Source organism: Semicossyphus pulcher, unplaced genomic scaffold (assembly GCF_022749685.1).
Source record: "Semicossyphus pulcher isolate SPU_LCO1_2020_fin unplaced genomic scaffold, fSemPul1.0.p SCAF_15, whole genome shotgun sequence".
Classification (NCBI taxonomy): Eukaryota; Metazoa; Chordata; class Actinopteri; order Labriformes; family Labridae; genus Semicossyphus; species Semicossyphus pulcher.
The window spans coordinates 4,647,846-4,662,238 of NW_027211659.1; the positions used below are offsets into that span (position 1 = coordinate 4,647,846).

General features: G+C 42.1%; 1 protein-coding gene across 1 annotated transcript in view; it reads right to left on the reverse strand.

Moving 5' to 3' along the window:
• Positions 1 to 2,454: 2,454 nt before the first annotated feature.
• slc49a4 (solute carrier family 49 member 4) overlaps positions 2,455 to 14,393 on the reverse strand; it is a 69,084-nt gene continuing 57,145 nt past the window's right edge. Inside the window, exon 9 of the mRNA XM_069663353.1 lies at positions 2,455 to 4,218. Coding sequence (XP_069519454.1) covers positions 4,103 to 4,218 — 116 coding nt within the window. The 3' untranslated portion in view covers positions 2,455 to 4,102. The remainder of the gene's footprint in view (positions 4,219 to 14,393) is intronic.

Below are 14,393 nucleotides of genomic sequence, written 5' to 3' on the forward strand. Positions count from 1 at the left end.
GTAATGTGTAGTTCAGTTTTCAAGATCAGTTTAGATATCATCCACTCACATCAAATTATTGCGATCTCTATTTACAGATTCTACATAGAAATGTAGATGGCAAGTGTTCTGGTTTCCATTTGTACTACGCTTGCAGTCCGAGTACAATTGACCCATCACGTGTCAGCAGGCTTCGGCGTATACAGGAAAAACGGTCCATGAGGAGAGCAAAAGAGCTGAGATGACATCCCCGCTACCTGATGATTTACCTTCTTATTAAGCTCTATAAAAAAAGACATCTGCATGCTAACAGCTAACAATCTGTTCTTGATCTAAAATTCAACTTGAGATAAATTGCTGTGCCACGAAAGCCGTTCAGCGTTCAGGTTTCCTGACTTCCTCGAATGCATCAGAAACGATCCGACCTCCGTTCAACAAACGAGCATTTTAAAAGTAGTTTTCTTCTCCTCTTGAGGACAGACCTGACAAAGCTTCATTTTGACTTTTTTCTAACCTGTATCATGATGTTCAAATTTCGGCTAAGGTAAGACCTGTTAATGAAAGTCAGTCAAAAGAAAAACTGTTTTTTCTTCTGTAAACAATGCAGCTGGTGGAAAAGAAAGTCTTGACTGGAAGTCGTTTATCGCTAATCGCTGGCTATACGCCCAGCATGTTCACCTGTAGGCTTGTTCGAGATGACTCCCAACTCGCCTCGACAACAGGCGAGAGTAGCCGATTGCAGTCGGGGGAGGAGTCATAAAGTCGCACACTTCTTTATTGACAAGTTTGCTGCTGGCCTCGTCAAGCATCTATAATACCAACACCTCACTGTAAATTGAAGTGAATAAAGTCTTAATTTGTTGTTGTTATTATTATTATAACTATCATTATTATTTTAATTTGATTAAATATTAAGTTCTCATTATACTTTATTCAGGGCTTTTGACAGTTATTTCGATATAAACGTCATTGTATTGATGTTTATTAAGACAACGTTCATGAGGAATGAGTAAAGCATTACAATGTGAATGACGGTACTTTGATAAAAACGTTTGGTGTCTGTCTGTCAATCTAACCGTCATGCAATATGCTTGGCGAGGCGGCGATCGATTCTGCGCAGGTCTCGCTCATCTCGAACAAGCCTATTGTCCCCAGAGGCTATATCGTCGTCAGACTATAGCTGATGTAAACCGAGATTGCTAAACTTGTATCGTCACTTCAATGAGGCCATCTGTGGGTCTGGAGGAGGCTTTTCAAGTCTTCGACTACAAAACCCGGATGGTGTCATCAGAGTGAACAACTGTTAACTTCCTCTCATCAAAACTTTGAGTGCAACTGTTTGTTTTTAAGAGAAAATATACCATCCTGAACAAAATTGCTGATAAAAGAGATAAACACTTGTGATTGGTCGGCTGGAAATGTGTCTGAACTTAAAGGGGGACCAGACATGTCTGCCAGAACAAATAAGATTAAAAATGTCTATTAAAAAGAAGCTTGTATGTTGAAATGAAAAGGTTGAAAGACTTTGGCATTTACCAGGCAGACAGGGTTGATATGAAAGATCATTATTGGACGCATTATGGGAAATGTAGCATCTCGTATTTTTGGAGCTTCATCTTTACTCGGTGACTAAAAGTCAGGATATTTCAGACTTCTTTTAAAAATCTGTCTCTTAAAAGTCGAAGGAAAATGTTGAAGGAAAAGCAGTATTAAATCAAATACACGATCACATATCTCGCTGTGGTATATTAATCTTAAATCATAGGTTACTTTTTGAGCTGGCACGCATATTTCCCAAATGTCAGAAAGGCGTTGCGGTGACCTGCACGTCGAGCAAGTTGATAAGTAATTTCAACTCGGGTCAAGAGGGGAGTTTGAAACGGGAGACCAAAAGAAGTAAATGTTAGACACGTTTTGTAGAAATACCCGAGTAAACGTCTCAAAGCATAGGAACACTCCCAGCTGAACACATGCAGCAATCATTATCATCATTAATAACGTTTCAATAAAGTAAAAGCCTCTTTGTGAGCTCACTAAGTCGTCCAACTTTTTCTCGGAAAGGATTCAATTTTAAAGCAAGATATTTATTACAAAATATTTACCGACTGCAGCCTCTTTAGAGAGCAGATAACGGACCAGAATGCACTGCAGCCATAGGAAAAGCAGACTTTTAGCTTTAATGTAGTGTTAGAGATGTTTAAATCCACCCTAGTTTAAAAGAGAAGCATACAGACGACTTTAAAGAAGGGCAACGAGTTAATGTTCCTTATCTAAAGGTCACTGGCTCTGATGAGATATAGGAGACGACTAATGTAAGAACAAAGAAATAAGACAAAAGTTGGCATAGAAACTAAAGTGCTAATTAACTCCTGGATACTCTGAACATCTCTGATTAATGTCAAACAGCTTGTACACCTTCATTAGTCCATAAAAAAAGCCTGAGAACAACAGCAGCGTTATTCTTAAAATGTTTGTTTTAATAAGGTGCTGGAAAAATTAAACAGTCACATTTGCTCTTTATCCTTACCACAGAACAAAGACATCTATAACCCAAAGTCTGGTAGAACCGCAGAGTGTGAGCTGCAGAACAGGAGAACATGACCTTTAACAACATACACTGACAAAACAGTCACAGTGTGGAGGAGAGGGAGGCTGAACGCACTGCACTGGGCAATTAAGGCAACACGTCGAAAGGTAAAAGACAACCTTTTCTGTACAAGGAGAGTACAAAATAAAAAACAAGCACCAGGAAACACATTACAGAGCCTCCTCGAACCCCAGAGGGACACACAGTTAAACACTTCTTATAGCTGCTGTACAAGAAGACAGACACAAAGAGAAGTCACGGACAAGTGAGAGAACAAATTCGTCTTCAAGTGACAGATGTTTTTCATTTGCGTAAATGTGTTTTTTTTTTCTGGTTCAGTCCCTCCAGATCTGGAGCTGTGCTTTTTTGTCACACCTCCAGTTTTGTCAGCGAAGAAATCCAAGAAAACGTCAACTTCCTTTTCTTTTTTCCTTCTGGCTTTTTTTTTTTGTCAGTAGACTCAAGTCGGCACAAAAGACACCTTCTGGTGCTTCGGAGGAGGAGCAGCTTGGCAATAACGACGTAATCCTAATGCCTTAATAATAAAATAATGTCCCTCAGTGTGTGTCTGATGTGGCTGAACCTGTAACCAGACATCCTGTTACAGTAGAACGAGGTGTTACATGTGTTAGTGTTGAGACATTTCCAATAAATACTGGCTGCTGAGCAAAACTGATTTAAAAACTGTAAAAAAACCAAAACATTTTTGATTTTGATTAAAAAGCAGATCTAGAAATTGACACAATGAATCATAAATAGGCTGATCAATCTCTGATCTGAAACAGTTAATTTGTCAGAAATAAGCAGGTTAACCATCAAACCCCAGCCCGTCTCCAATCATCAATGTGGCACATCATTTTTGCATAATATTCGTCTTCTCGAGAGGGCGATAAAACATACAAGTAGCCACGTCTCGCTGACAGGCAGCTTCAAGGGTCACTTAACAGTGTCAGGTGAGAGTCACAGCACTGGAACACCAGGAAGTCCCCCGTTTAGCCCCGCCTCAGCACAGCCAGGCCTGCTGATTGGCTGATGAAGCTGTCTTCTTTTACATTTCCTCTTTCGGGGGCACTTGCTGCTGATCTGGAGTCAGTTTCTTGATCAAAAGAGGTTGAACCGAGCAGCCGCACGGGGCCGACTTTAAATATATAATCATCTGTAAACAACATCTACTAACAGTCCGTCATGCCGTGCCTGGTTAAGAAAATCAAACCGTTAACACGTTTGTTCACACACAAACATAAACCGACATTAAAATCAGGTAATGGTGACTTATGCAGTCATATGGCATCAAGTCGATCAATAAGAAGAGTAAACATCGTTGTCGAATCAAGTCTGGGTTCTTCTCGGCAGCCATACGACACGCAACCCATCACCATCACTACATATATACATAAAATCTTACACCTTAAAAGAAAGTGGCCGTTCCACTTTCCGTTCGTCTCCCTTTTCTCCTCGTCGTTGTGCAAGAATATTTATCATTTAGTCCTTTATTATTAAGTGTTGTTTTTGTTGTTGTTGTTGTTGTTAGCAGCGTCACACAGAGACGAAGACGTCCAGGTAGAGACGGTCGTAAGACTCCCTGAACATGAGGACGATGATGAGGCTGAAGACACAGGCGCCGGCTAGACACCAGTTCACCCACGTCGGGTCTGGAGAGAAGGAGACACAGAGAAGAGACATGTTTATGGTTAGATTGTAAGCAGTCTGCTTCAGGTGATGCACTGGATGAGCAGGTGGATGAGGTGTCACATATTTGTTTGACCTTTTTTCTTCACTTTTGCCCCTTTTGTTTCTTTTTTTTGAACTAGAAAGAATAGAAATAAGCACCAGAAAAGTATTTAGGCAACTCTATTTTGTACTCTCAAAAAAGTGTGCCGGTCCTCGTGTCCTGGAAGCTTTCAATGTTCCAGACAAATGGGTGAAATTACGGTCAAATATTATCTACATTTATTTAGCTTAAAAACAATTGATAGGCAGGCTATATCAAGGGTGTAGAATCGGGTAGGGAAATGACTGAATTGAACCCTACATCATTTTTTCCATATGATAAGCATAGGCTAACTGTTGCATTTTAACCTGTGGAGGAGTCGTGCATGAAACAGCTCACTCTGTCCATCACTGTAAACAAGGACTCCCGTGGAACATGTCTCATGCTTAAACGACCACTTTCTGCACCGCGTCCATGCTGTCCATACGCACGTTCACTCTCTCTCTCTCTCTCCCTGAGGGTGTGCAGTTTGTTATACATACTAACATAAGTAAATATATAGGCTATTAATTGGGATATCTATTACTGAAATCCCTGATGATGATTCGCAGGCCGCGAGAAATTCAAGCCTCCATAGCCGTAGAGCGCTGTGATGACAGCACTTGTGGCATCGATGAGAGGGGCTGTGGCTGGTGCTGCTGACGCGTCCTCGCCGGTAACTCCATTGCCAAAATGACCAATACTGGTTCGGATGGCTGGTTTAGCATATTCCTGAAGCGCTGAGGGGACGGAGGTGTGATGAGTCAGTGATCTAATTTATTAAAACAGTTTTCTTTCCACTTTACATCAACAGTTTGGGAAGCAGCCTTTCTGACTCAACACGAGCAGCTCGTCAATACTGGAGAAACTGTTCACTATTATGGACAATGACTCCACAACATGCTGGACAATCTAAAGAGCAACTTGAGCACCAGACTGCTCCAGCCCTGCTGATCCAAAGAAACAAACAGGAGGTCTCTCACCCATGCCAAACTGACAGACACTGAACCGGACTAATTGCACTCTTCACTCTGCCTTTTTTGTACTCCTGCCTGAATTCTTGAATATGTCTAAATATATTTACATGAAGTTATGTTATGCGTGACGTCATCCTCTCCCTCGGGGATAAATAAAGTACGATTATAATGTCCCCGTGCAGCTGGCTCTGTTTAGGAATGTTTTTGTCACGTTTGGAGTTTGGGACTTTCACTAGCCAGCAAAGAGCCCTGACCTCATTTCCATGAACTGGATGAATTCTGATGAACTGGAACACCGACTGTAAGCCAGGCCTTACTGCGAAATAGACTTGTGGCTTCATTGAAGCAAATCCCTGTGCACAATTTCATGTAGAAATCTTTCCTAGAAAGTAAAAGCTGTAACGGGGCGGATTAAAGGCATTGTCGGAGGAGTTTTAATCTTAAATCTATATCAGAGTTTGGTTTATAATGTGAAAAAACGCCCGCAGTTGTTGACTAAGTTCTCTGTGTCTCCCAGGAAAAGCTCAGCAGCAAAATCTGTTGTTATTCGGAAGTCTTAATTACAACAGCCTATTTCAGCTTTGAGTTCTAATCTCCACCTCTGCTTGTGTTGCAAACTAGCGAGGAAACTACACTACAGAAGCAAACATGGCACCCAAAAAGATGAGAGCAGAAGATGTTATGGATGAAGATACATTTAACATGCTTTTGCTGACTCTGATATTCAGACACTTATTTTAAACCAAGTATACAGCCAAAGAAATGCAGCAGAATGAGGCTTAGGCTGCTGTTGTATGCAATGCATCCTGGGACATGTAGGCACTTCTGTTCTCCTGCTTTGCAGCCAGGAGAACTCAGCTTTCCTGCATAAATTTAGCAACCACTGTGGTATGAAAGGCTTCAATGGACTACATTTACCATCAGCAGTGATCGGGCATACACATAAACTTTAATGCCAATTAATGTTTGGAGTGACGTAGTCAACAAAATGCAGTATACTGGTCTTCAGGGAGTCATTATGGAATTATGGACATGAAGTGAGAATTGAGAAACAAAGAAAAGTGATAAACATTCAAAAGAACTTATTGATCTGGTGAAATCAGCGTGATTGCATTCACTTATTGGTTGTTGCAGAAACTAAAGGTAAAAAAAAGATGACATTGGTTAAAATTAGAATGACCATTGAGCTTAAACTTGCCTCAGTGCAAAGCAACAGACCACAAAGTTGGCATCCCAGAATATGAGAGCAGAGGATGTCATGGACGAGGATACATCTGAAGTGTTTTTGCTGACTCTGATATTCAGACACTTCAGACACTGCAGCAGAATGAGGCTAAGGCTGTTGTTGCATGCAATGCATCCTGGGACATGTAGGCATTTCTGTTCTGCTTTGCAACCAGGAGAACTTTCTTGGATAAATGAGCAACCGCTGCGGTATGAACGGCTTCAATGGACTACATTTACCTGACTGAACATCCCCATAAAGTTTGAGAAAACTGACTGTAATGCCCATTAATGTTGGGAATGACAGATTCAACAAAAAGATATTGGTCTTCAGGGTGTCACTATTATTGGCCATTAGGGACACCACCAATTATAGAAGTGCAGAGGTGAGAGTTAAGTTACTGAGTGGTATGATAAATGATGTGTGTAAGACAATCAGGCTCCTGTTTGAGCCCTGTTCACGCAGACTGAGGACACATTCAGGCCACAAACGGATGTGGAAACTTAGTGTAAACATAGATAATCATTTATTGAGCAGGTGATCGGTGTGAATGCATGCACTTATTTGTTTTTGCAGAGAAGGGATTATATTGGACCCAAATCTGAACATGAAATGACCACTGAGTCGAACCTTGCCTCAGCGCAAAGCAACAGAGCAAAGTTACCCTTCTGTCCCTTCATGATAAAATATGAGTCACCTCCATGAATCCATAAACCATAATGAGAGTTTGTATTAAGGGACATTGCATAATTTATTAGGATCATACAGGACTAATGGTTAATCAATAGGAATTCCTGACATACCATAACGGAAAAAAGAGCAGCCTCCTGAGCTGTCTTTGGTAATGATTCTGAATAATTCAATGATATTGGCAGTGTTCCCTATTATCATTGACCTACACTTGAACCTAAACATGGTGCACAATGAGGTGCTCTATTTTCTCTGCTCTGTTCAGGCTCCATTAAGCAGTAAGAGAGGTGCTCTGGCTGTCTGCAATAATGCTGAATCTGGAGGGCAGACTGGAAACTCGCAGCTGCACTGAACTGTTGGCATCTTAACTCGTCAGCACGCAGACAAATCACTTCTTCTTCTGGTGCAGCCTCTGTGTTTCATACGGTGAAGATTTTCACCACGCAGACTCACCTCGACTCACACTGGACCTCAGACTGTGTAAAGGAAGTGGACGTAGACACAATGGTGTTCTTTTGAAGATTTAAGTTCGGCATTTTTGTCGAAGCCAGTCTGTTTTTTTGGAACCATAAGGCCATATTTGACAACAGGTTGGATACGTGTTGTTACATCTCCTGTTTGGATAGAGAGGAGATCGTCGCCTTTCAATCATATGTTACCACACCCGTAAAAGATATGATACGGTAAAGTACGATATGGTATGATGCGGTATGGTATAGTATGGTACAATACAATATGATACGGTATGATACAGAATGACGCTATGTTACGGAACGATACAGTACATTACAGTAAGGTACGATACAATACACGTATATATTGGCTTTCCGTATCGTATCATACCTTACTGTAATGTACTGTATTGTTCCGTACGCTATGCTATGGAACGATACGCGACGGAACGAAACGCTACAGAATGATACGCTACGGAACAATACAGTACGATACAGTACGATACCATACGATGCGGTTCGATACGGTTCGATACGATATGATCATACTATATTGAAGAAGTCCTAAATCTAGTGATTGAGACCAAAAATTCAAGAGGAATACTGATTTAATAAATCATCCAAAGTGTCGGATCATTTTCCCACCCGGTTTCATATAGTCGGCTTTCTGTTTTTCAACCAGTGGAGTCGCCCCCTGTTGGCCATTTTAAAGAATATAGGCTTAAGGCACTTCAGCACTGGCTTTACTTTTGAAAGCGTGTATGGGCTGGACAAAACCGAAATCAATAAACTCCTTATTCCAAATGCATTAAGCAGCCTTCACGGTAAAGCAGGTAATCTCAGCAGCACGCAGGGTGTTTGAAGTGTTTTGCCCAGAAAGAGGAGTTAAGAAGGATCTACGTTTGGGCCAACTACTCAGCCAGGACGGAGGATGTGGTGGCAGCAGGCAGCTGCTCGGGTCCTGATAACGAGCCAGACTAAATATAGAGAAATCAGGAGGAGCCCCGAGGGCCCGGCCAGCAATGTGTCTCAACTCACGCAGGCTTATATTCGATTCCAATCACATAACTTTTCATAATATCGTCAATCAGCCGCAGGATCAATGCGAGAAGACGCGGGTGCTCGGAAGTCACGGGCCTCTTTGTGGGAAGTTATGAGATTTGGCTGTGAAGCGCGCACCTTTTACTCCTTCTTTGAAGAGAAAGAATGTGGGTTAAAAAGTGCGGAGATGAAAGCGAAAGATAAATTGTGGTAAAAAAGGAGGTGAAGACGGGGCTCGAGAGGAGGAGGGAGGTGAGGGATCGGGTGCGGGTGTTAGCGGCGAGGTGGCGAGACTCCTGAAGCAGCCTCATTAATCAGGAGTGTGTGAACTGGACAGCAGGAGACCCGGCGAGGAGGCGGGTTAATGGAGTTGTGTTTATCTGACCTGCCGTCTCCTCTCTCTAACTATAAACGTCCCACAAAGACTCGTCCATTTAAAGTTGGAGATGCGCAGTCTCCGTGTGCATGTGTGTTTTAGCCTGCAGCGTGAAACGAAAGCTAATTGGAAGCATGGTAATTTTGGTAATTCAATCAGGTGATGTGGTGAAGTTTGGAGGAAATATAGTTGTTCCGCTGAATGGAGGAGACTCAGGAGGAGGAGGAGGAGGCGAGGGGGCAAGAAGATTAGAGAAAATGAGATAAAAGGAAAAGGAGAGAAGAGAAGCCACTCTGCTCTTTTACTCTGAAGAGTCCTCGGTTCACCAGTTGGCTTCAAGGTTGATTATTTAATTGTTCTGATCACTGTTTAAAGGACATATTTGACTCCAGCTGTGCTACACGCTTTAGAGACTGTAAATACCTTCCCCATAGTATCATTATTGTTGCTGCTAATGCTAATAGTAGACCTGTTGACTTCAACTGTTACAATTACGATTACCTCAGCCTTTATCATTACTCTGCTTCTCTCGCTAATTTATTTATTTATTTATTTATTTGCTAATCTTCACCCTAGTCTACCACTATTATTGGCATTGTAACCATAAGTATGTGTCTGTTGTTGTTCATGTAACAAGGACATATGTTGTTGTGGTAACAAGAACATATGTTGTTGTTGCTCTCTTTGCCTGTCTCTATCCTGCATCTCCTTTTATCCCATTTTCGGCCCATCCAGTCGAGGCAGATGGCTGTTCAACATGAGTCTGGTTCTGCTCGAGGTTTCTGCCTGTTAAAAGGAAGTTTTTCTGCCAATGTGCCGAATTGCTAAGTGCTACTCATGGTGGATTGATGTTGGGCCTCTCTTTAAATAACTTAACAAAGAGTCGGTCTAGACCTGCTCTTTCTGTAAAGTGTCTCGAGATAACCCTGGTTATGATTTGGCGCTATACAAATAAAATTTGATTGATTGATTGATTGATTGATTGATTGAAATACCCGTGTCCAGGCTGAGCACTAAAGAAGACAGTCATGAGCAGAGTGCACACCTTTACCTTGATTTTCATCTGACATCGCCTCTTGTTTTTACTTGTGTTAATTAATGTGATGGGTGGGCTTTTAAACTAACGTTTGAAGCACGCTCCAGATTGATTTAAATGCCTGATAATTAAGTAGCTGAATTAGGTGAAAGGGAGTGTTTTTTATGCAACAGAGCCAAAAGAGCTTTTAGTTTTTACTGCATTTTCTTTTTCCTTTCTTTTGTCCCTCCGTCTTACCTGGTATTAACTCAGTGGTCCTGATGGTGGTGCTATGGCAACCACTATAAAGTGGAAATGTTGTTTAATTAATTAACAGCTTAGTTATTGTAACTGTAGATCTTTCATATGTTGCAGTCAAAAGGCAATAATACAATTGTTACTAATAACTAAACTTTGAGTTTGTTCGGGTTTATAGGTCTGGTAGGTTGGTAGGTGATGTATGTTGCAGGAAGCGGACAAACCCTGCAACAGCTGCCTCCGCTTTTCTTCCCTCATCACTTTGGAGTGTCAATACTCAAACTCAACTGCAGGATACCATATACGTTCTCTGACCTTGTTGTGATACGTTTGTTTAGTTTCGTGTATTTTTTAATCTGGGAGGAAAGTGAACCGTGACGACGACAGATTTTTATCCACAGCAGATTAAAATCTAACTTCCTGTTACATCACTTTGACTTGTCATTTGGAAAAGCCCTGCTGAGCCACATGTCAAAGTCATCCCTTTTTAAAAAACTAAATATAAGCAAGCAAAGAACAAGTAAGGATCACCTGTGGTAGCTTTTATATAGTAGATATTTCAATGTTGTTTTTACATTCTGGCAGTGTTTTGACTTTTACGCAACCAAGTCCAGTTGCCTTCTGGATTAAGCTTCCACTTTACAGTTATGTCTCAATTTGAATAAATGGCCAATTAACTAAGCAATTAAATTAGCAAAATAAAAATACACAGATAAACTTAATATAATAAACAGGCACATTTATGGCACCTTGGATAGTTTACAAAAATGGAGGAAAAAGGTGTTTACAAAACAAGACCAGGTAGGAGCTGGTGACGATGCTGGAGGACGCTGAGCGTTGTTTTAACTGATCCATAACATCTGCACACCGGCCACAAACGTCAATTCAGTTAATCAACTGTGCCATGAACTAAACCAGGTTCAGTCTGACGGTGTGAGCATGTTCAGAAGACGTCAGTGTGAACACTGGACAGTTCATCATATTAACAGCCTATTACTGCAGCTGCCAGCATCAGCACATTGGTGCTACAGATGAAGACAGAGTCGTGGGCCGACGGGCGTCTTATGGCCTTCGTCAGTCTTAATTGAGGTCAATGCAGCGTTGTAATTAATGTGGCTCACTTCTCCTTTACGGCTGCAGCCTCTGCAGTCTCAAACTTCAAGATATACGGACAAGCACAGAACGACCACCTCCTCATTATGATGCATGTCAACACTTTATTAGGTACACTTTGCTAGTACCGGGTTGGACCCCTTTTGCCTTCAGAGCTGCCTTAAATCTGGCATAGATTCAACAAGGTGCTGGAAACATTCCTCAGAGACTTTGGTCCATATTGACGTGACAGCATCACGCAGTTGCTGCAGATTTGTCGGCTGCACATCCACGATGCGAATCTCGCGTTCCACCACATCCCTAAGGTGCTCTACTGGATTGAGATCTGGTGACTGTGGAGGCCATTTGAGCACAGTGAAAGTAGCAGGAAGTAGCCATCAGAGGATGGGTACACTGTGGTCATGAAGGGATGGACATGGTCAGCTCAGGTAGGCTGTGGCGTTTAAACGATGCTCAATTAGTACTAAGGAGCCCAAAGTGTGGCAAGAAAATATCCCGCACACCATTACAGTCAGTCATCAGAGTCAGTTGCCTCTCACTCGGAAGGTTGGGGGTTCGATCCCTGACTGCTACAGTCACATGTCAAAGTGGCAGGACACTGAACCCCAAATTGCTCCCGGTGGCGTTGCCATGATTGGGCATAGATCTGATTGGAGATTGGCACTGAGGCCTTTGCCATCAGTTGGTGAAAGAGTGTGTAAAAGCAGCTTTGAGTGGTCAGAAGACTAGAAAAGCGCTATAAGTACAGTCCATTTACCATTACACCACCACCAGCAGCCTGAACCATTGATTCAAGGCAGGATGGATCCATGCTTTCACGCAGTTTACGCCAAATTCTGACCCTACCATCCGAATGTCGCAGCAGAGATCGAGACTCATCAGAGCAGGCAACGTTTTCCAATCTTCTACAGTCCAATATCAGTGAGCCCGGGCGAACTGTAGCCTCAGTGTTTACTGTAGATCGACAGGTTGCTGAACACACCGACAGTAGATTATTCAAACTGCCTGCTAAAGTATGCACATGTGGGGGTTCTTTTGTAAACTGTTTAAATATCAGCATTTCTTCTCATACGAGTCAAAACTCTGCAAAAGGTTTCAAAACAGAAAATAAAAAAAGGCTTTTATTCTCTCAGGAGCGACGAAGCTCCACAAAGAAACGCTGTTTGTTTTTTAAACACCTCCACCATCTTTACGGGGGGTTGAAAAAGCCTGTCTGCGCTTTCGCTTCAGACGAGGAGGCAAAGTTTAGAAGAAACAGAAAAATAAACTTTGTGGGACTAAAGAAGTAGCTGCAATTATTTCCCTATGCCAGATCCCTCCTCCTCATGCAGGAGACTCTGAACAATTCACAGGAAACTCAACGCCCCCCCCCTCCCCATCTTCCTCCTCCTCCTCTTCTTCTTCCACTACAAAACCTTTGAGGCTCTTTTGCTCCACAATACCTCTCTGCTGCTTTGTATTCCGCTAGCTGCACGTCGCTAAATGACACAAACACACAGCAGATGAAATCGGAAAAGGGCGACAACTCCGTATATATTATGGCCTGGAAGCTCCATTCATGTTTCTGAGTCACATGGTTCAGAGATTTTGGGGGGATTTTTTTTTTTAAAAACATGACAACGGAGTCAAGAGGCCAGGTGAGCCTCACTGAACCAAAACCGGCTTCTCATGGATATTAATATGGACGAGGAGGGAAAACATAAACTCCTGTGTGCATGCAGGGAAAAGGAGCCATAATTCAGCATGCATAACGAGGCGGAGGGCAGCCGAAAGGAAACCCCTTGAATGGACTGTAAACTGGAAATAAATCTTTAAAGGCTGCTGTTGCAAATCTTAATATCAGGAGGTAAAAGGGGAGTTTTGAAAAGACGAGGCTCATGCAGAATTTATCAATTTGGGAGTCTGCATATTATTTGCAGCAGCTATTATGGGGATTCAGAGAGGAAATTAGAGTAATGAGAGGGCCCACTAGAATACTTCCAAAGGGGAATTTACATAATAATCAAATTAATCTTTGCAGGAGGGAAATCGCTTCAGGAGAACAGAAGACGGCTGATTTCCAAACATCCAAGCACTTTTTTAAGGCGGGATTTTCAGAGTAAAAGTCTGAATGTGTCATTTCCTGCCATATACCTTATTACAAACCACAATGGGAGAATACAGTAACTTTAAAGCCCCTGTGAGGAGTTTTAAGCTGGTTATGAAACTAATACTGATGCTTCTATATGAGCTACAAAGGCAAACAAGACCATCAGCGACAAGACTGATTCTTTCTATATAGTTATTTTTTGGTCTGTAACCACTGCAGAGGGGTAGGTGGTTAACTCAGCGCTGCCAAATCATCCTCTCTTCTATATTTTTAACGGCAGACAAGATCAGCAAAGAGATAAGAGGTACCACTTTGTCCACAGGGGGCGCCAAAATCAACACAAAAGTTCCCTCATAGGAGCTTTAAATTCTACCTTTATATAAATTCAGTTGGCCGTGCATGCGTGGGTTCCCTCCGACTTCCTCCCACAGTCCAAAGACATGCTCGTCAGGTTCATTGGTGACTCTAAAATGTACCCGTGTGAGCGTGAAAAGTTGTCTGTCTCCGAGTGTCAGCCCTGTGATTGACTGGCGATCAGTCCGGGACGTCCACCTCTCGCCAAATGACGACCTTGAACATGATAAGTGGTAGAGATAATGGATGGATGGATGGACATTGTTTTGAAACTGGAAAACTGAAACAGCTGCGGTTACATGATCACTTTTTCTTTCTCTGTGTAGAGTGCATTATGGTCTGAGGTTCACATGAGCTTATGCATGTAAATGGAGCAGCTGTGTCACATGCACAAAAGTGATGAATGCACTATGCATTTATCTTCCTCAAGGACCAGCCTTTCAGCACCAGCCTTAGCGATAGCCTTCAAGTATTTAATCAGCTACCT